General features: G+C 38.6%; 2 protein-coding genes and 1 long non-coding RNA gene across 7 annotated transcripts; 2 read left to right on the top strand and 1 right to left on the bottom strand.

Moving 5' to 3' along the window:
* The first annotated feature begins 883 nt into the window (after positions 1 to 883).
* VIK (VH1-interacting kinase) lies at positions 884 to 16238 on the top strand. Of its 4 annotated transcripts, none has more exons than XM_088941168.1 (12): positions 884 to 1432; positions 4058 to 4132; positions 4953 to 5069; positions 8038 to 8132; positions 8910 to 9030; positions 9134 to 9213; positions 12425 to 12484; positions 13179 to 13300; positions 13420 to 13505; positions 13616 to 13731; positions 14853 to 14989; positions 15989 to 16238. In XM_088941168.1, the coding sequence occupies exons 1-11, from the start codon at positions 1094 to 1096 to the stop codon at positions 14977 to 14979; spliced, it is 1338 nt and encodes a 445-aa protein (XP_088797294.1). In that variant the 5' UTR covers positions 884 to 1093; the 3' UTR covers positions 14980 to 14989; positions 15989 to 16238. The 4 variants fall into 4 exon arrangements, with proteins under 4 accessions (XP_088797294.1, XP_088797290.1, XP_088797291.1 ...); XM_088941164.1 differs by having other exon boundaries at positions 888 to 1432; positions 15983 to 16238; XM_088941165.1 differs by having other exon boundaries at positions 888 to 1432; positions 15966 to 16238.
* On the bottom strand, positions 13187 to 18587 carry LOC148854333 (uncharacterized). Its single transcript, XR_016094878.1, has 4 exons — positions 18448 to 18587; positions 18205 to 18316; positions 17755 to 17935; positions 13187 to 13763 (listed from the first exon to the last, which is right to left on the bottom strand). It is a non-coding gene; the product is annotated as an uncharacterized LOC148854333 (long non-coding RNA).
* Positions 18251 to 22457, top strand: LOC148854332 (uncharacterized protein At5g39570-like). Of its 2 annotated transcripts, none has more exons than XM_088941170.1 (2): positions 18251 to 19900; positions 20140 to 22457. In XM_088941170.1, the coding sequence occupies exons 1-2, from the start codon at positions 19283 to 19285 to the stop codon at positions 20188 to 20190; spliced, it is 669 nt and encodes a 222-aa protein (XP_088797296.1). In that variant the 5' UTR covers positions 18251 to 19282; the 3' UTR covers positions 20191 to 22457. The 2 variants fall into 2 exon arrangements, with proteins under 2 accessions (XP_088797296.1, XP_088797295.1); XM_088941169.1 differs by having other exon boundaries at positions 18283 to 19900; positions 22105 to 22457.
* The last annotated feature ends 42 nt before the right edge of the window (positions 22458 to 22499 follow it).

Raw genomic sequence — 22499 nt, 5'->3', positions numbered from 1 at the left:
ACAGAAACCGATAGTGAGGGTGAAAAGTCTCTTGTCACTGGGTGTAAAGACGGTGACACCCGTTAAATTCGTCAGATCTTTCTTTTGCATAGCCATTAACGTTGCTACTGCACTGTAATCTCTGCTTTTCAAAACCTTAACTGCATCATCAAGAAACGGATCATCATCAACCTCCGAGTATAGAGAGGAGGCAACACCCGTCAAATGAGCATCAAAGTACGACACTTGACCCAGAAGAGTATAGCATCAACCCCATGAATTGTGAAATTCGCTTGGACGTTTAACTTAGGCTATCAGATTAAACCTCTACCGCACTAGTTCGAGCGCGTATTATTTGCTTTGGGAGACCGAAACACGAGCTCCCTCAAATAGTTTGACCTTTCTGATGCTGGGGACAATGGATGCAGCGGATCACCGATCATTTCAGATGTAGTGGTGGTGGCGAAACTGGAGAGAATAAAAGGTAAAATAAGAAGAGGAAGGAGCATGGAGCCCCTTAACTGTATCTGAGATTTTCCCGTTCTGCTAGAACAGTTAAAAGATTATTTTCAGATTTGTTTCTAAGACTGTTAAGGCTATTTTTTCTAATTCTAGGAACTCCATCAGGGTTTGATAAATCAGCGTTTTTTTTCTTTTCTTTGTTTTATTTAAAAATAATAATAAAAGGTAAAATAATCTTTTTTTTTGTCTTTCTGTTAATAGACGCTAATAATAAAAAAGCAAGGTAGCATTAATCAATTTTCAAACAGTACAAACACAGTTAGTCAAATAACTAAACCATAAGTATCGTATATACGATGCAGTACCGTATATACGGACAGTAGAAATGTAGAAAAGAAGGAAAAGAAAGAGGGAATAAAAATAGACGGCAGTTCCTCCCCATTTCATTTCTTGTGCTTCTTTAACCCTGTCTGCGAGTCCCCCACGAGCCGTCAAATCAAGTGCAAAGTCTTTACATCTTTGTGAGCAGATACCGAAAGAACCAGAAGAACAGACTCAGAGAGAGAACGGGAAGGTTTGGGAAGCAAAACCAGCAACTATTCGTAGTTCACTAATCCGATCCGACGATCTTCCGTTATTTATTCCGGCTTCGATGAGTGAAAAGGTAGGGAATTCGGGGGATTCAGGGGGCGGCTCCTCCTCATCGGCGTCCTCGACCACGACGACGCATGGGGATCCGGCGGTGGTGGCGGAGAAGCAGAAAGAGAAGGCTCGGGTGAGCAGAACGTCGCTGATCCTCTGGCACGCTCATCAGAACGACGCCGCTGCTGTTCGGAAGCTTTTGGAGGAAGATAGGTCTCTCGTTAATGCACGGGACTATGATAACAGGACTCCCTTACATGTAGCTTCTCTTCATGGTTGGATCGATATCGCCAAATGCCTTATTGAGTACGGAGCCGATGTCAACGCCCTGGATCGTTGGAAAAACACGGTAACTAATTAACTATTCACTCTTTCTCTACGTGTCTGTGCTCTTGTCTGATGTGAATGAACATTTTGCTTATTTGATCGTTTAATCAGAACTTAGAGGCCTCTTCGTTGTTAAGGGTTAGTAATTGATGCTTCTCTTCTCAATTTCTGACAAATGGGCTAAAATTGACTTAAACCCTGACAAATTGGCTTCATAAAAACTGCTTCCAGCCTAATTTGATCTATTGGTGTGTTCTGACGCTCCGTGTTATAGACTCTTAGTCTTCAACCTTCTTGTGATTCACATTTGACATTAATATATACAGGTTGCTACCTTATTTTGCTGATGAAGCACTGTGTTGCAATGAACTGCAGGAACTTCAATAGACATAATTCTGATGTGTTAAGTTATTTGGCCATGATTAACACTCTATCCTTGCTCCTATGTGTAAATTGGTTTAATCACTTTCTTTTGGGCAAACTGTTTACCAACATCTCAGCAGTGGCCTCTAGGCACCAAATTATCGCCTACCCTCTCGCGTACCATGTCACCTTGAAAATGTGAATTGGCTTCTAACTGTTCTTAAAGTGGTTGGATTTGTGAGTTTTGGGAGTCCTCAACTTGGCACTTGGCAGTTCCGTATGCAGATAATAATACAATGTGATTGACACATTCTTCATTTTCTTAGGCAAAGACTTATTGGTAATCTCATTCCTCTATGAATGGCCAGTGTTGGATGAACTCTCCTAAATGGACGATGTGTTGTGCTGTATACATGTCCGAGTCTGGCACTCCATGGATTCTGGAGGGCACTTCTACATAACATTTCCTTTTTATCTCCTAGCTTATTTGACATAAGGAATGGCTAATCTACAAGATGAATCCATTTTTTGTATCAAATGTCACTTAGTAACAAAGGCAACATTTATTTGTTGGTATACAATGTTAGAATTCAAAAAATTATAATGGTATATACTTTTTCATAGACATGTCTGCAAGTCCATGTTTCCTCATCTTGCTGAGTCAGACTCTAGGACATCCACTGGATTCCGAATCCCATATTGGTACCCATACAACACTGTGAATTTTGTGGTCCATCATCCAGATTTTGTTGGGAAAAGCTGCCCAAAGAAAGAAGCTAATCTTACTTGTGATGGTCAAGATCCTTATCATAAAAGAAATAGAGTACAGATGTTGTTGTTAGGGAGATAGAAAAACAAGATATGATCTCCTTGGTGAAAGGCTCCAAAACAATCTTTTGAGAGGCATATGGAGATCATGTCTTGAGGCTCGCCTCAAGGTGAGGCACAATACCCTGTGGCTACCACTAAAAAAAAAGAAAAGAAAAGAAAAACAATCCCTCTGACTGAATCTTGAGGTTCACACCTAAATGTATAAGTCAAATGTTTCACACCTTAAGATGGCTTATGCCAATAGTATGTGTCTTTTTGCTGCTGACAATATTATTAAAAGGGGAAATGGGGAATGGCAATAGACAGTGGCATTTGGAGGCTTTGCTCTGAGAAACAGGAACTGCCAACCATTTATTTTTTCATTGTAGCTTTGCCACTAAGCTTTGAATTGCGATTTTTGGGAACTTTTAGATTACAGGTATGCTTTCCAGCATTGGTGGAAGCCCTTTGTATGAGTCGACACCTAAAAGGCCTGAGCAGAAGAGGAAGAATAGTATGTAACATGATTCCCTTGGTGTTGTTGTGGGGCATTTGGGCTGAAAGGAATGAAAGATTTGAAAAAAAAAATAGTACTTTGCAAGTCCTTGTTTATATGAACATGATTCAACCATATAAACTTCTTATACAAATGTGAAGTCCTATACTCCTATGTATAATTCCATACTCCAGATTTTAGGCAATGGTTTTTATTGAAACAATGAGATGTTATGAGGCTTAAGCCTTATGCCTTTAGGCTTACACCTCTGCCTTTTAAAACATTGCTCCAAACTTATCTGTTTTCTATACCGTTGACAATAACCACCTTGTTTGCAAGATATATTCATATCAAGTGTAACATCCACTAATTTTGTACCCTTACCTGCCTTCAAAGTATTGATTTATATTGAAAAAACTCAACAAAAATAGCACCTATGTACAACAAGGGACTATACACTGAGAAATATACCAAAAAGTGTTTATGCATATAGAAGACATCTAATTGTAAAACAGTTGATTTGTGTCAAAAAACTATAAGATAAGGCTTTCCTTTGAACAAACTATGCATGGCCAGCCATGAGTATAGCGTTCCTTTATTTTTTTTATAGTCACCAATTCCTCCTAGCTAGCCCTTTTTTTTTTTCTTTTCTTTTTCGATAATTCTCGCTTGCCTTGTTTGCATTTCTTTCATCCCAAATGGCCAGCAGGTAACATACCCCATACCGCATCTAATCTGCCAGCAATCGGAAACTCTTTTTTTGTAGTACAATAAATTTGCCACTAGTTTATAACATTTTTTACATGTTTTCTTGTAGTTGCTTTTTATTTACATAACCAAACAAAAAAATTGTTGTATGTTTACACATTTTATTTTACTTTAAATAAGGTAATATACAGTCATTATAACATTTTCTTGCTTCATCATTGTGAATTGCTTCCATGTATTTATTTTCTAAACTGTGTTCCCTGATCACAGCCCTTGGCAGATGCAGAAGGAGCCAAGAAACATAACATGATTGAGCTATTGAAATCATATGGTGGATCATCTTATGTAAGTTTCACACATTGGTTGTTTCATTCTTTCCTTCTTGCTCAATTTTATAGTTGTTATACTTTGAAAAGCTATTCCAGCATCTATCATTATTACATTGCAAGAATAAATCTTCAATGTGTCTTTGATTTCTATTTATATCTGATTTCGATTGAAAAGTCTTTGTTGTTTACATCATGACTCAACTTCATTGATGATATTCTCACTCTTTTTACCTGCTATGCTATTTAGTAAATATATGCCGTTATCTTTTTTTTTTTTTGGATTAGTTTTGACTATTTACTTATATTTTGCATCCATTCTCATTAAACAGAAAAACCATTGCATTTCCTTTTAATTCAGACAAATGAAGTGATCACCATTGTGAAAAAGTAAAAGAAAAAGAATATTTTTCTTTATATAGCTCCGAGAACTGTTCATGGAAACAATTAAACTCCAAGGTCGTTATGGAAATTGCTATTTGGATAAATCCTGTACAAACAAGGGTTAGATGATTACTCGATGTTATATACTGAGTTTAAGAGAATCGTATTTTATCTAACTTGATATCCATCCTAATTTCTAGTTACACCTGAGTAGAAATCCATTCTATGTTAGTATACCATTGTTCTGCAGCACTGTTGTTTGTAAAAAAAAATTTCTTAGGTAGATGTGTTGGTTCTTAGTTCTTGCTAGTCTTTGTTATATAGTACACTTGATGGTTGATGCTAATGAAATGCCTATTAAATTCCTTAAGGAAGGTATTGACAGTAAGTTGTGAATTATTTTTATCATATAATTGATTATTTTCAAGCCCATAATGTGAGGGTTTCTGCTGCAGGGTCAAAATGGAAGCCATTTTGAACCAAAACCAGTTCCACCTCCTCTGCCAAACAAGTGTGATTGGGAAATTGATCCATCTGAGCTGGACTTCTCGAACTCATGTATTATTGGAAAGGTTTGCCTTCATTTTCCCCTTGAAAATTGGTCTGTCAAGTAGATTGAGAGGGGCATGATTATATTGACCATATCTGGTAGTTGCATTTTGATGAAACAATTGTTCAGTAACATCAATAATGTTACTGATAAAAAACTGTAGCCTCTGGTAGGAATAACATTTGATAAGAAGGATTTATAGTCTCGTACATGATTGAGGGCAAGTTGAAAGCAATAGGTGCCTATGCATTACCTGGTAGGTTCTACTAAAAAGTTGTTTCATTATTTTGATGTCTTTAAATATTGTAAGTTCTCTTTGGATAAACGATACATCTCGCCTGCCTGTAATACATTACAGACTTAGTGACTTGGTTGGAATTTAAAGAGAGTAATTTGCATATTTCCTTTTCAAATTTTCTTTTGCTCTTTGCATCTAGTATTACATGTAGGGAACATATAGTTTTGCTTGAGTTTCAAATTTGAAAAGTAACCCTTAGATATTCAATATAATATTTTATAACAGCAATATGTTAGTATATGCAGGAAGAATGCTCCTCCATATACAGTGGTTGTGTTTCCTATATGATTAATGAAATCATACAGAATGTTTCATCTATATATAATAACTGTTCTATGCATAAAGATCTGATTAGGGATCCATGGGTCTATGATTAGCAGACTTCCACAAAATGACTTTTTAATCCCAATTAGAGGTTGCGTGTGTATGTGTAACTGCCACTTCACAGCTTTCGTTCTTTTTAGGAATTCCTTTTATGGGAGGCAGGAAATTGGGATCACCATCCAGTCTGTGACGTTGGTGATTTAGTACATATGAGTTTTCTTCAATCTTGTCAATTGAGGATGCCCAAATGATCTGGTCTATCCTAGACAAGCTTTTCCTTGGTCCACCAATTGAATGCTTTGTACCAAAAAAAATCAATTGAATGCTAATCATATGCCGTTGGAGGGTCCATGGCAGGCATGGAATTTTGGTGACCTGTGATGATGCGCAATCCGGTCGGTCCTAGCTGCCGGCTACCTCGCCTCTGACGAGATTGGAGGTGCCTGAAACAAGGAAGAAAATGGAGACTTCCGGGGAGGAACCCGATTGGAACACTCTGAAGCTCAAGTTAGTGCTCTTGAGAAGGCAAGGGAAATGAGGAACTTTAAGACCAGAAAGCGCAAGGATCACATACCTCCTTCTTTGAGAAATGGGGGCCTTTTATAATCACCCTGTACACTTACTTCCATACCTCTGCCATTTCGGGTATCATTACCTCCGCCAGATCGGGTGTCATTTCCTTTGCCAGATCGGGTGTCATTTCCTCTACCAGATCGGGTGTCATTTCCTTTGCCAGATCGGGTGTCATAACCTCCACTGCCAGTTGCCAGTTGCCAGTTCGGGTGTCATAACCTCCACTGTTCCTTGTCAGGGCCGTCTCTGCCACGTTTGAGATGGCGGTGGCAGGTGGCCGTTGGAGGGCGGCTGTCATGTGTCGGACCCCTAATCAGTCAGGTGCGCCGCCTCCGTGTATGGGTTTCCTGGGCGTCAGGTACAGTTGTTCAGTCAGGCGACTTGAAGCCGAAGTGGTGTGCGAGGTGAAGTCTTGAGTTCGGATAGAAGTACGGCCCGAACTGCCCCTGGGTGGGCAGTTCGGGTTTTCTGCCTTTTGTGCTCCTTGTAAGGCTCAGGACCTCGAAGGGAGAGCTCGGGACTCTTTAGCTCGGAGAGCTCGGGTTGTAGGTTCTTCCTTTGGGGGAGCTCGGGACTCCTTTCCTCGGAGCTTGGGTTGTGGGCCCGCTGCCGTGCCGAGCTGGCGCTTCTGCCAAGTCACTCTCGGTTGCTTCCACGTGTCGCATGGCCGAGGGGTCGGGTCAAATCTCCCTCCATCAACCTGCAAGTAAAATCAATCATATAATTCATTCTAAAATATTTATTAAATTGTCATCTTTCCCTCTTAACAAGTAGAAAAATCATAGAAGAAAAAGCAGAAATAAGGCATTGAGATTTAAGAAGAAACTTGGCTGCACATATCTGCAAAACTTTATATTGTTGAGCTAGTTGTTACAAGTACATTTTTTATTTTCCTTTATATTAAGTTGGTCAAGCAACTATTTGTAAACCACTTGGGATGTTCTTTCTAGTAGCCAAAAATAAGAAAGACTGGATTATTTATCACTTTATTATTTTGTCATATGTAACTTTATGACTTTTTGGAATGTAAAGGATCTCATGCATGATCATTAGATGTTGGTTCCCACATTTTCTTGTTGACAATACATACAAGTATTCCATTGATAACTCATGCTTATATACAACAAGTTCTCCATTTGCCAAGAATTCTACCCATTGAACTAAAGAAAATGGATATTGATTTCTCTATGCTAAATGGAAAAAAACTATGCTGCTGGAAAGACATGATATTGGAAGAGCTTTGACCAATCAAAACTCCCCATGAATTTTGACAAATACCACTTGATTGGTTACCACTTTTATGGTACTGGTTGGTTGGTTACACATTTTTCTGGTATCATAGTAGAACCCATGCTAAATATATTGTTGCTATATACTTTATATTGCTGTTTAAAGGAAAAAGATTTCTGGAGTTGGAAACATAATTACATAGCAGTTTCTTTTAGAAATTAAAGCTCCTCATTTCCTTGTTGGATATATACTTGTTTCCAGTTATGATAAAGGGTCATTATACAATATTCGTCCCAGCTGTCCTGGAAATTGGGAGGGGCAGACCAGATATGGACCAAACTTGGGCATTTTTTGCACAAACTTGCCACTCTCAACCTCAAATTTGTTTTATCATATCCTTGTCAGCCTGAGAGTTTTACGCCTTAAACTCGACTATAAATTAACATAATTCCATATGTGCCTTAAACTGTAATTTGCTAGTTCAGACCTGGGATGCACTGGCTATGTGGTGTGTTTCAAAACACTATGCAGGATTTGTTTTGCTTACTGTAGCTGCTTCTTGTAGGGGTCTTTTGGTGAGATTTTAAAGGCCTGTTGGCGTGGAACTCCAGTTGCTGTGAAACGCATTCTTCCATCTCTTTCAGATGATCGATTAGTGATGTAAGATACTATTTGATGCAGTAGTTCCCTACAATCAGTAAAGCAGTAGTTCATTTCTTTATCCACCAATGCAAATTTGACATGTATGTTGGGGGAGTCCAGATCTGTTACCCACAAGACACTACACCCACACATTGGGAACATCTCAGTTGTCATTTATGGGGAGATGTTTCCAATGTACGGCTATAGTGTCTTCTGGGTAGCAGATCCAAGCTCATGTTGGGGTGTGGATGGGGGTTTCTTTCTCATACATCCATATGATGTGCATTAGTCTGCCAGCAGTTTCTGGTCCCCTAAGAGGGTCTTACAACATTAAAAATTTCATTATCTTAGCCCCTCCCCCTCAAAAAAAAAAAAAAAAAAGACATGAAAAAAGAAAACTTCTGTTATCAATAAATATATGAATTTCAGGAAAGAAACCACACAAACTATTGAATCAATCTTTTGTAAAAATAATTTGGCTTGTTGATAATTTTTTATGCAGGTTTATTATGTTAATGAACCATTTAGTCCCCTAGTTGCAAATGGGGTCAGTATCTACATACTGAATTACAGTCTGCATTTAACCAATACTGAAGGGCATGATGCTTCTTTTCCAGGAAAGAATGATATTCTATTGAACTTGAAGAGAGCTCCCACATTTCAAATTCTATGTTCAATGGAAGGCCTCCACAAGGAGAAATTGTTGCCAGATATAATAATATTTATAGAATAGCAGTTTTTTAGTTTTCTTTTCTAGTGAGAATTCCTTATTTTTCCTGTGTTTTCATTATTCAGCCAGGATTTTAGGCATGAGGTCAATCTGCTGGTGAAGCTGCGCCATCCCAATGTTGTTCAATTTCTTGGAGCTGTTACTGAAAGGAAGCCTCTGATGTTAATCACTGAGTATCTACGAGGGGTAAAATTAATAATTCCATTTTGTATTCCAGTTTGAAATGTCTCCCTATAGGATACTTCCAAAACTTTAGCAATTTGTTTGTTTGATGCCGTTGCTGCATCAGGGTGATCTCCATCAGTACCTCAAAGAAAAAGGCCCACTTTCTCCATCAACAGCCATAAGTTTTGCTTTAGATATTGCCAGGTAGTAAATTCTGATATTTTCTTCCTTAATCTAAAAGAAACTTTCTGCATATTCCTTGTGACATATATTTTTGGTCATTACATGCATGTCATAGCTGATAAGAGAGGGATAATGTGGGGCAACAATTATTTGAGATAAAGATGAATCATGGTTGAATGATATGGTTCCAAGTGGAATTTGTTGGTGTATTTGGAAAGAGTGGAACATTATCTCTAATGGAAAAAACAAATATCTTCACCTTTACGCAATTGCTAGCAGCCTCTTTATGGATTAGGCATTGGCTCTTAAAGATTTTTTGCCTCTTTTGCTTTCTTTTTCTTTTTCTTTTTTGAAAAGGTAAGGTAAAATTGTATTGATATGTTCAAAAAGAAGGATACGAGTATGTTTTCACTGTACAAAAAGGCCCTGTTCCTATTTGGAAAGAGAGGAACATTATATCTCTAATGGAAAAAACAAATATCTTCACCTTTATGCAATTGCTAGCAGCCTCTTTATGGATTAGGCATTGGCTCTTAAAGATTTTTGCCTCTTTTGCTTTCTTTTTCTTTTTCTTTTTGAAAAGGTAAGGTAAAATTGTATTGATATGTTCAAAAAGAAGGATACGAGTATGTTTTCACTGTACAAAAGGCCCTGTTCCTATGAACACCATTAAGGCCTCCCAAAAAAATAAAAAATCGTCCTTTGTTTTTCTTGGTTTTGCTTTTGATCAAAGATCCTCCTATGTTTTTTTATTTCCAATTTGCCCAAATAACAGTCCGAGGAATAGCTGACCAAAGAATCTGTCCTTTTTTTTGTCATTCCTCCAACTTTCCAACTTTCAAAAAGGGACTTGACTGAAGCAAGGAAGCAAGCTTGGAGAGAAATGGCCTTGAGAAAGTGAGACCAGATTTTAGCAAAAAACTTGCAATTGTTGGTGTGAAAATTTTAATAAATTCTCATGCAACATAATTCACTCAATCAAGTGATTGAGTTTTTATTATTTTGGGTAATGCCCATTCAGGGAAACATATGGATTGTTCCCCTTAATTACATCAAGGGGAACACAAAGAATGAGAAGAACAATAGGATACTTAAAAAAGAACTTTTCATTTGCTTTTCTTTTACATCAAGTGTACAAGAATGAGAAGAAAGAAAAAGGAAATACAATTGAGAAACTATACAGCAATACATTTCTCTTTTCTTTAATACAAAGAAAATTTCCTTCTCACTCCTTTCTTCATAATAAGTTGTAGTCAATCAGATGAAATTCTGATTGTAGACAGCTTTACCCCTTGGAATTTTGCATACAAAAAGGGATCTGTAATCAATCAAATTGAATATTTGATTGTAGACGATTTTCATCCCTTTGCTCTTCATTTTCATTTGAAGGGAACCATAATCAGCCTTTGAGATTTAGGCTGTAGATGGTTTACTCCCTAACTTTGTCTTGAAAGAGAGACCATAATCAACCAAGTAGAGGCACCTGGTTGTAGATGGTTTATTCCCCCCTACTCTTCATTTTCATTTGAAGGGAACCATAATCAGCCTTTGAGATTTAGACTGTAGATGGTTTAATCCCTAACTTTTTCTTGAAAGAGGGACCATAATCAACCAAGTAGAGGCACCTGGTTGTGGATGGTTTATTTCCCTCTTTTTCCTTTCTCAAAAGTAATAACAAAAGAGAGAGAAAGAAGGATACATAGAAGACATAAATAGGAAGTGTTCATAGAGAGGACTTTCCTTTTCTCTACCTGTGTTAGTGAGACTTTTCCTTCCTTGTCTTCCCTTGAGTACTTCTCTATTCTTCTATCCTTATCTTTGCTTTTCTTAAGAATCTCTTGTGAAAATTTTCTCCGAAGAGTCTCTCCGTGTGTCTGTGTTTCTAGCTTCCCCTTAAGGAGCTTAAATAGGGAGTGGGTTGGTTATGTAACTACTCCCTCCTCCTAGGTGAAGGACACCTGTTCCTCCCACTTAAAGAGAGAGAACTCCCCACTTAAGAGGGGGAACTCCCATATGGGATACTTTTTTATAATTTTAATGATTTGGCTAGTAGACTAGCTAGCCCACTTATTACAAATTATTTGAATAAAAAAACTGATTTCAACAGCAATACATAAAGAAATGATTAGAAGTCTCTATCACTTGGGTGCATGGATTACGTAGGGAGTTAGGCAAATTCAGACCTTTCCTATCCAACAATACTTTTGTGAGACATCTCTCTTCTGCAGCCAACCAGGAGAAAAACATGATTTTCAATGGAGTAATCCCACTCCATATGGCTTTACTAGAAAAACTGCCGGTGGTTCTGACCTCAGGCCATTGTAAAAAAGATTTAAGTCATTCAACTGAAAAAGAACCAATTTTAGACCAAAGCCATATCCGTTGATCTGGAAGTTGTGGATTTATCTTGAGCTTTGCAACAAGGAGAGCAGGTTAGATATTTGATACAACTTCCAATCATTAAAATTCCTTCTAAAAGAAGGAACCCATAGCACCGAATCACCCTGGGTTGGGAGGCTGCCACTGAAACCTTTTGCAACAAGGAGAGCAGGTTAGATATTTGATACAACTTCCAATCATTAAAATTTCTTCTAAAAGAAGGAACCCATAGCACTGAATCACCCTGGGTAACTTGGGAGGCTGCCACTGAAACCTCTTTATCTAAAGCTAATGAAAATAGGTCTGGAAAAACTTCCATAAGAGGAAAATCTGTGCACCAATTGTCTTGCCAAAACTTCACCAGCCCACCCCTGCCTTGTGCTTGACCCCTTTAACAAAGTGAGGGTAAGCTTTATAAATTCCCCTCCAAACACCACACCCATAAGGGCAATATTTTGACCTCAACATCCAGAATGAATCGGCTATAAGTTGGACCAATATTAACTGAGAATATCAATTGGTTATTCAGATTGAATTGAGCAATAGTGTTGACTGCAACATTACAACCGTGACCTCTCATTTTTTAATTTACTGTTGATAATCAGAAGGAAGAACTTCAGACTTGATGTCTTGATGAAATAGGCATGGAAAATGTCTGTACTTTGATAAGATGGTCATGGTCTGATACATTTGGAAAATTTCACTAAAGATTTCATGAATTTAGAAGAGCCTGGTCTATAATGTTAGGAGACGATATTCTCAAATATGCAATTATGTTCTTTTTCTTCTTTGAGGAAAACTTTGTTGATAAATTTTCAATACTAATCTGAATTATTTTTATCTTATTTGCCAGAGGCATGGCATATCTCCATAATGAGCCAAATGTTATCATTCACCGTGACCTAAAGCCAAGGTGAGGTTGATTTGTCTTTACTGGAAATTCTAATCAAGCCTGTCTTCTCTTATCTTGGCAACTGTTACCTGTTCGGAAGACTTAATTAATCCATGTTTAGAGATTGTTTACAGCATTTCCAGATGGTACTTGAAATCGACTACTTCATTGTAGTTTCCGTTAGCGTTTGAATCCATGGTTTCTTCTAAAATAGAGTAATTTCCAATTTGGTAGAGAGTGGGGGGGGGGGGAGGGGGAGTAAATCCCGAAATGAGCTCATATCCATTTTCTCAATTAGAAATGGCCTCATTTAGATGGCCTTGCACTCTCAAATGCTGTGGAAAACTTCAATGGAATCGGTTCATTCCAGGTGGTGTTGAAACTTGCTGATACTTGTCCAACTTCCCATATTTCTCCTTTTAACCGTTAGTTGCATTATGCCCTTGATGCCTAGGTTTTGGGTTGTGTTTATTTTCAAGCGTCTTTTATTTCTTAATAGTCTTTTATTCTCTTTTTTGGGCATTTAAACTGATCCATGCATAGTGGAGGTTTTTTAGTGAATAGAAACAACTTTTTTTCTGCTATGAGTGAATAGAAGCAACTTAAGCAAATCACTTTGACCTACTTCTTGATATACTCTTTTCCCCCTTTCATTCATAATTTATCCTTCATGAGAATCGTGATGTTCACATCTTGTTTTCAATTAAACCTCCAGGAATGTTCTTTTGGTCAATTCAAATGCAGACCATTTGAAGGTTGGAGACTTTGGTTTAAGCAAGCTCATTAAGGTTCAGAATTCTCATGATGTGTACAAGATGACTGGAGAGACTGGAAGCTGTGAGTATACATCATTCTTACAAAAAAGAGGTTTTTGTAATACTTGAATTTGTATTACTAGTGCGATTGTCATCATCATCACTCTACCACCATTTGTTTTTCTTTCTTTTTCTTTAAAGACCGGTATATGGCTCCTGAAGTCTTCAAGCATCGGAGATATGACAAGAAGGTTGATGTTTTCTCCTTTGCAATGATATTGTATGAGGTAATATCTTCTCTACCATTTCCTCTCTATTGATGGTTACACCTTGCAAATAAGATGTAGATGTTCACAATTTGGGCTTTCTCACATGATTTTCATGACCTTTCATGTAGATGCTAGAAGGAGACCCTCCATTGGCAAATTATGAACCTTACGAAGCTGCGAAATATGTGGCAGAAGGTCAAAGGCCCATCTTTCGTTCCAAGGGCTTTATCCCTGAACTGAAAGAGTAAGATTTCTAGAATACTGTCTCTGTAAGATCTGAAAATGGTCATTTTGTATTAGATAGGAAATAAATCAGAAGCATTCTGTAATAGTTAGTCCACCTTCTAGATAGGAAATAAATCAGAATTCACAAAAATCAAATGCTTTTAACATTATCTATTGATCCGGCATTTCTGCAGACACTCAGACTTCCTTTTTATTGGTCCCAAGCTTTTCCATTGGGTAGTAGGGGTGTTCACATTAAATGTCAAACTGACCAATTTGGCCTGATCCAACCTGAGTTGGTCAATTTTTCAAAGCCACCGGTCGGTTTCGGTTTGTATGAGAAAATAAGCCGATAACTCGGTTCGGTTTTGGTTTTCATACATGAAAATTGAAACCAAACCGATCCTTAATTAGTCCCTACTCTATATGTTAAAGGTTGATATATTTTATTTGTGTTTTGTTTGAACTTTGAAATAAAATTGGTTATTTATGATAAAAACTAAAAATGTAAAACTAATACAAATATAATACAATGGTACTATATTTAATTCAGTTTTGTATAAATTTAAATTTATATTGACAGAAAAAACAGTTTTGCATAAAAAATGAATCGATTTAAATATATATTTTGATTTTGCATAAAAACTAAAAAGAAATAAACTTAAATATAAATAGATATTTAGAAATAGATGTTTTAGTTTAAAATATATATAAAAACTGACTGAACCAATAAATTGACCCTTCATGTTTGGGTCAATTTTGCTTCAAGGTCAGTTGGTTTCGGTTTAGTTAATAAGTAAACCGACTAGATCGAATCGGTTGAAGAAAATGACTCAAAACTGACCCAACCCGACCTGTGAACACCCCTAATGGGTAGTTAAGATATCTGAAACATGACTTTATGTCTATTTGGCCATCGAAGAGGAAAGCCAGACATTGCGCTATCTGGGCTGATGTACGGGCATGACACAGAAAGAAACGTCTGCAATGCCTAATATGTTATACCGTATATGAGAACCCAGGGCCCATGGCAACAGTTTTGTCATCATAGCACACTGTTACTGTTATAGTTATATTTATTATCCTCCCTGTCAAACATGGGCAAGGGGGCACTGATTTCGATTTTTATGGGAATTTTAGGCTGATAGAGAAGTGTTGGGCTGCTGACATGAATCAAAGACCTTCTTTCTTGGAGATACTCAAAAGGCTTGAAAAGATTAAAGATAACCTACCGGGAGAACATCATTGGAGCATCTTTAATGCATAATAGCTGAAAGGTAAGACGTTGGTCTGATATATTCTGGTGTTCCCAGGTTCCACCATCAACTCTTCACTCCTTTGTTTAGTTATCCAGGTAGATGGTGAAGATTTGCAAAAGGGTAAAATAAGCCCTTTGTGAATGGATCCCGTGATTTCATTGTTGAGGGGAAACTTTGGCTGCCCGGTGTAAGTCAGCATATGCTAACCACACTGAAATGTAAAGTTTCCAAATATCTCTAGCTTTGATGGCGGCATTAACAGCTCTTAACAATAGCCCTGAAAGAACTGGACAAATCAGGTATGGCGTGTGTTTATGAAGGCACCACTAATGTCCAAGAACTGGCCATAGCCATGGGATGCACGGCCACAAGCTTGACAAGAAGGATATAGTGAGGAGGTTCAAGGAGCATTGCTGCTTCATGAAGCTGTCTACACGTGACATCATCTTGTCTTTCATTCTGGGCTCTGGCTATCTCCACTCTCTCCACCGGCAGTGCCATCAAAGTTTTCTACCAGAGTCTCTCTGTATCTAATGAAACCTCCACCATTCTTTTCAATCTTTTCCTGCCTGCACTGCCACCACCACATCCACCATAACAAAATCTGGCTGCAAACTGTAATACCTATTGATTTTTCACATAAACTTCGCCCACTCCACTCAAGCTTCATCCATGGTAGGAAAACTTTGTCTCCCCTACAAATTCTAAGCTTCCAGTAAAACCACAACCCAAAGAGTCCGACCAACACTACCAAGCTCCTCTTCCTCTATTGTAAGGATTGAATTTTTAATTTTTGATTATTTTAAGATTTAAATTAACAAAATCCCCCAGCTTATCCATTAACGTTCCTGGACATCAAATATACATTACCAGTATGTGACAATTAAATTGTTTGTAATCAGCATAGCATAAGCTGACAATACCGGGCAGCGAGAATTTCCCCCATGGTTGATGCCTAATTATCCTTTGATTCCTCAAACTTCTATTCCATTAGGCTTTTTGCTGTTCAAGGTGCAGGTTGAGGAGGATTTCTGTGCCAGCACATTTAGATATTCGTTTGACAAGGGCTACTCTTTCATTACTGTATACTGTTAATTTTTGTACAAGAAGTTATAAAGCCTAAATAGGCATTATTCATGGTTTGTTTCTAGTTGTCCTCTGAAAGCATTCTAAGTCTCAGATTGTCTTTTGTAAATACTGGAACTTTTATGCTGTATAAGACTGAAATTCTGTACTAAAATATATTTCTAGGATCGTTTTAAGATAATTTCTTTTTTTTCCGTACATGTAGATTTTTTATTCTTAAAAAATATTGGAATCTGGTCCTTCGGCTGGGCCACTTGACTGATGAGTACATATCTGTGTTTGGGCAAGTATATGTAGGGGTGTCAATGGACCGGTTTTGGGTTGGACCCCATCCTAATAAAATCCATTTGGATGGATAGGATGGACCAATAAGGCATATTGAATTTGGATGGACTGGATGGACCAATATGACATATTGGACTGGACTTGGTCCATCCATAATGAATTTATATTGGATTGAGCCAATATCTGGTCCATTAATAGAAGGTAAGAACATAGGTGTCAATGGACCAGGTTTGAGTTGAAACTAATCTAAATTAATAGGAATTTGAACAGATTGGACAGTCTCTGGATCGGTCCAAAATATTCATTGGACTGGATTGGACCAGGTCCATTTGTAATGGACTCACATTGGACTGGACTGGATTAGACGAAATCCAGTCCAATTGACACCCCCTAAGTATATGCTTTTCCTACTCTTCAAAATGACATTCTTGAATACACCTCGGCCTTGGCCAAAAGGAAAGGCAAGCGTCTATGGCAAGTATGCCATAGTCGTAATGCCGAGTATTGAGCCTTGACTCAAACCGTAAGGCTTTGGGGTTCTCCAGATTCCAGGTTTTCAGTTTGTTCTGTAGTTGATGTGCCTGGTCCAAGAATGAAAGAGATCACCGCAGGGGATCACATTCCCACCCATTTGGCATCTGGGAAAGTTGGGTATTATGTTATTACTCGTTCGTCTTCTTGCACAATAATATCTTCAGGCCCATTCTCTAGGCCAGTCTAGGCCTTTCAGAATCTGGGTCAATAAATGCACAAGGAACTATCCTGCTTATCCACCAATTCCCTGAGTTCTGATTATTAGGAAAAATAAACCACATAAAATCCTCTAGAAGTGTACAAACCTGCTTAGTTACAATAATTGGCGATGGCTTGGCAATTTCTGACAGTTTTTCTAAGGAGAGGAAAAAATATCTTATGTGCCAATAGCAGGTACAAATAACTAAGCAGGGGTTGCAGCCAATGTTGTCACACACAAACAATGAAAACATAATAGTCTCAATCCTCAACCATCTGTAGGTCAATTGTTGACAATGCAGTATTTTTATTTGTGCCCACGAGTATGTGAGAGATCAGATACTCGTGAGCACATTTTGAACCGTCAGGATAAAAGTGCTACTTCAGCCCACCCACAAATTACTGCAATGTCTGTGGTCTATCGAAATTCATTTGAATTGAAAATGGATCTAATCATTCAACAAACTTTAAGAAACCCACAGCCCAAGTAAGGAAATTGCTGGGTTAAAGGAGATTGACCAAGCTAAATAATCAACTCAACTAATCTCTACAGCAGAAATAATCAACCAAATTCATTTGACTTGCAGAGTTCTAGGCTGTATTCTTACCTAAATGTCTGGGTATGCTTACTGTGAACAGTCGGAATTATCTAATCAGATGAGCAAGAGAACAAACACTACCTGTATTCATAAAAGCAAGCATCTCTTGGTCTTCTCTCGCTCTCTGGTGATCCAACTGTCCCTGCTCACAGGTTTAATACATGCATCTATCCATGTGTATGCAAAGATCACCCTGCCAAATGAGTCCCATGCTCATCCAAGATACAAATAAGAAGTCCCTCCATTGCTTGTAATGACACATCTGCATTAATTAATTTAATTATGTTATAAGTTTATATCATACACTGTTGAGAAGCATGGACAACTGTATCCAATCTGAGACAGAAATTTTTAGCTTTTTGAGTATGAACAACAAAATTCCGGTTTTAGTATTCCCATCCTAAGATAAAAGAAAAAGACATATTGATGATTATGTAGATTTACAAAGATATCTATCCAACTCTCAAGGAAGATGTAGAACATAACCTCCAAAAACAAAAAGAAATGGAAATTTGTGGTTCAGAAGCTTACTCAGAAGCAAATTATATTCTGATCAGCCATGGAATCCTCTCCTTCCACGATACAACGATGCCACGATGGTACACCCATATCCAAATGTTCCCATTCCACTCACCAGAGACCCCTGTAGTTCAAAATCAGATTACAAGATTTCTTTGATTAACTGGGTCTGCAAATGTAGACATGGAAAAAAAAAGAAAAAAAAAATACCGCGGGGATGAAAAACAATGGGGTCTAAGAGATGAGGAAATATACTTCGGCGATCAATTTTGGTGGCGGTGTTGTCCCAGGTGAGAACCGTGTATTCAGGGTGCTACGCAGCGAGGGTGATTACTGATTAGGTTCTACATCTTGGGTACATACACCGGCTGCTTCTACACCTCCGGCGCGTATCACCATCGGGATTGTGTTGCCCAGCGGCACCGCGTCGATCGCTTCCTAGACCGTCCTTTGCTTGCCTTCAGTACTCCAGCTGCCATTGTTCTCTATCTTTTCTCTCTTTCTCAGTGATCAATACTTGGGTTTGTGGATCCATTGCTGAGGAAGTACGCAGAAAAAGGTACCCGTTTGCAGCAATCCCTTTGTTCTATCTCCCCTGCACCTCTTCCTTACTGGGTAAAACACTTGAAATCTTCGTCATTGCGCGTCCACAGAAACGTTGTTTTGACTGAGTCGGGATCTGCTGCACTTGTTTGCGTTCATCTTGCTGTGTATTAGCATTCAGTCTGTGACAGGTGTCCAAAGGAGCAGATTCATTATTCAAACTCGTTCTGACTTCACGACGTTTTACGTGATTTCATCTTCACCCAAAGCAGAACACGTTGCACACATGCATACGATTAAGACCCAGTAAACCCAATCTTCTGCATCCAATAGAGAGCTACTCGTTTCATCTGATCGAATAGTTCAGGCTCCAGATTCCAGATCAATTATTGTTATACCGCCTTGGAACGAAGTAGTTTCGACGTTCTTGACAGTTCCAGACTCCTGAGCTTCTTCCACAGAGATTGCAACATAAAAATCCGACGAGACCTCCATTCTTCCCTTCGCCGGATCAAAAGAGAAGCAGGGAAAGAAAATTAGAAGAGTCATGGCATTCTACTCGGGAGGTGAGGACGCTGTGGACGACTTCGACGAGTATGATCCAACACCCTACGGTGGAGGGTACGACATTGTCGTCACTTATGGCCAATCTCTCGAGCCTTCCGATGAGATCTGCTACCCGATCTCGTCCTCAACGTCCGATATCGATTGCGAGAGGCCCCAGTACTCTTACTCTGAAGCATCCGCTTACGGTGACGAGGCTCTTCAGGCTGAATACAGCAGCTACAACCGCCCCAACAGGCCAAGGCCCCGGCCTCAGCCCGGCAGGCGTCCTGAGGAAGACGCCGGCGGCAATGAATACGGATATGGGGAGAGCCAAGAAGTGGGAGAGTACGGATACGAGAGCGGGTATAAACGAAATGAGGAATACGGGTATGGCGGGAGGAATGAGAGGCCCAATGACGAGGACGAAGAAGAGAATCGGCGTCGAAGGCCCAGTTATGGGCGTCAAGAGGAGGAAGAAGAGTACCGGAGGCCCAGTTATGGGCGTGAGGAGGAAGAGGAGTACCGGAGGCCCAGTTATGGGAGGAGCGAGGAGGAAGAGGAGCGCCGAAGGTACCAGGAGTCGAGTTATGGAGGTGAAGAGTATGGTCGCCCTCAATATGTAAGCGGATCTGTTCCCTCAGTTTTTTCACTTTTTTTTTTTTCAAATCATACATATAGTCTTGTGAAGCCAAACTAAATTCAAATTGCTCTGTTTTTTTTTCCTTTGTTCTTTTGGTAATCAAAACATGCTCAGCCTCATATTACTGGTTAATCCTATTCATGGTTTTATGATATGAAGTTTCTGTAGATATAGGGATACCCATTTGATTCTCTAGTGATGATGATCTATCTATGCAGCCATACGATGTTTCTCTTTCAGTCATGGTTGTAGCTGTAAGCGGATTGTGAGCTTTCAGGGATGAAGATTTCTTATGCAGGATAAACCAACCAAAGTTGGTGTTTCTTTGTTGGCATTGGGGGCATTTTATTTCTTAGATAGCAAGTATTCAAGCTTGGGTGGTAGGTTCCTTAGAAAAGCTAGTTGATGTTGTCTTTGGAGCCTGTTTTCAGGATTGGTCAATATTGGTTATCTTCTGCTTGTATTAATAATACTGTATTTACAATATGAAAGGACAGCAAACAGGTTGCTTATCAGAGGAAAACTTCTCTGTCCCAGTCTCAAATGCTTATTCACTGCTTAAGATATTACCCTAGCGAGGAGGCATTACCTTTTAAAGATCATTTGGAAAATTGCAAACTGATAGCAGACTCAGTTTGGATTGGTCCTATTGAAGGACAGTATTGATACCATATATTGTTTTAATTGGATTATGGATCAAATGATGGATTTATTTAAGAGTTCATACCGTTTCAGCTCTCCCCCATAAAAAACCAAAAGCATTCCAGCTCTCCCCTAGCTTGGTTACATCTTACATGGTAGTTTCAGTCATTTACAAAGTGCTTGTATGTTTGTCATACCATAACTCTTTATTTGGTTATGAAGTATCTGAATGAAAGTGATTTTTCCTTGGTTTAGTTGACAAGGAAAATGGAAAGAATGTTGAGAGAAAATAGGAAGGCAAGTTTTATGTTTGATCTCTTCGTATTTTTTCTCTTAAAAGGTAGAGAAAGCAAAGATTAAAATTGGAGACGAGAGGAAGCAAACTAACCTGGTCCCTCACCACCTCTTAGGACTACACTTTATCGTATCTTGTTGTCCTTTTCTGCTGTGTATCTTTCACTGTTTTGATTGTTTTAATAAAGATTTCTAATCACTGATAACGAATCTCTATTTTTTTTTTCTTTTCTCCCATTCTTTGCAACCAAATCAAGGGTCCGTTTGGTTTGCAGGAATAGGGGTCTGGAATCGGAATCGGAATGGGCTATTCCTATTCCAACTGTTTAGTTGGGCGGAATCGGAATCCCATTCCCATTCCTACTGGAATGGCATTCCCCCATTTGAGGGAATGGCCATTCCCTGCCCCTCCCTTGGGAATGAAATCTAATTCCTGTTGATTTTAATTCCTATTCCCATTCCTGTTTGAACCAAACAGACTATGGGAATGGACCATTCTGATTCCGATTCCAGAGGATTTTGGTTCCGATTCTGATTCCGACTACGAACCAAATGGACCCCAAGTCTAACCATAAAGTGATTTGATTATTTTTCAAACTTCAAGTGAATTTATGTTTGGTCTTTACCTATGGCCTTGGTGTAAAGGATGGATAGGATAGGCATCGTATGATATGTATTGGTTTTCAGGGTTATAGATACGCTAAATACTAGGATTTAGGGGTTTCTATAGGTTAAACATCAGAATTCCTGCTAATACATTTATTTTTGAAATACTAAACTGGAAAAATATAAAAAAAAAAGGTGAGCATCGCTGTTTGAACTTTGAACCATGCTTGTGGTTCAGTTTCAGTGTTCGACCCTTGTTACATTCTCTGATGAGTGAATTAAGAATTATTGATGGAAAGGATCCTTATATATTTGTTAGTATGATTCTTGAGCATAACTGCATTACCATTAACAAGCTACTGTATCTGTATGGGGTCTATCTTGGAATGCCAAACAGATAAGCCATCAAGGGTTGCTTCAACTGCAGTCAATCCTGCCACCACAAAAATCATTGAATGCCACTGCCCAGTGCCCACTTTGGCCATTGTTTTCCCCCCATTTTAGCATTAGAGATCAATCACATTGTGTTTTGAAAGAATAAATGGACCTTATCTGGTTCTGTGCCTGTGTGACCATGATTATTTTCAAGCTCAATTCATCTGTATAGCTGATATTTATTCTATTCTAATATCATGTGGCAGGGAGACAACAACTCTGATGGTGAGGAAAATAAGCGCCACCATCACAGGCACCATCACCTCAAGCAATACGATGATGAATGAGCTGATGTTTACCAACTTGTGTCCACTTCCCGCTGAATATGTCCACTCTATACAAGCCTACTAAATAAAGAGTTGGGAGTCTGCGGTTTGGTGGACTCGGCCGTTGTGCATTCAAAAATAACTGGTGAAATATGTTACAAACCTACATGCGTTAAGATTTGTGAATAATACAACCCAGATCTTTTTCTGGGTTTGTTTTAAGAATTTCAGATTTTGTGCTTGCCATGCATTCTTGCATCGCTAATAGAATGGAGCCTGTTTTCATTTGACAATCTTATGAATCTTGCTTCAGATTATTCATTCATTAATCAGTG

This window comes from Nelumbo lutea, chromosome 4 (genome assembly GCF_056320005.1).
Source record: "Nelumbo lutea isolate HS-2025 chromosome 4, American lotus-T2T, whole genome shotgun sequence".
In the NCBI taxonomy this organism is placed as follows: domain Eukaryota; kingdom Viridiplantae; phylum Streptophyta; class Magnoliopsida; order Proteales; family Nelumbonaceae; genus Nelumbo; species Nelumbo lutea.
The sequence above is the reverse complement of the archived record's forward strand: the minus strand, read 5'-3'. Positions and strand labels throughout refer to the sequence as shown.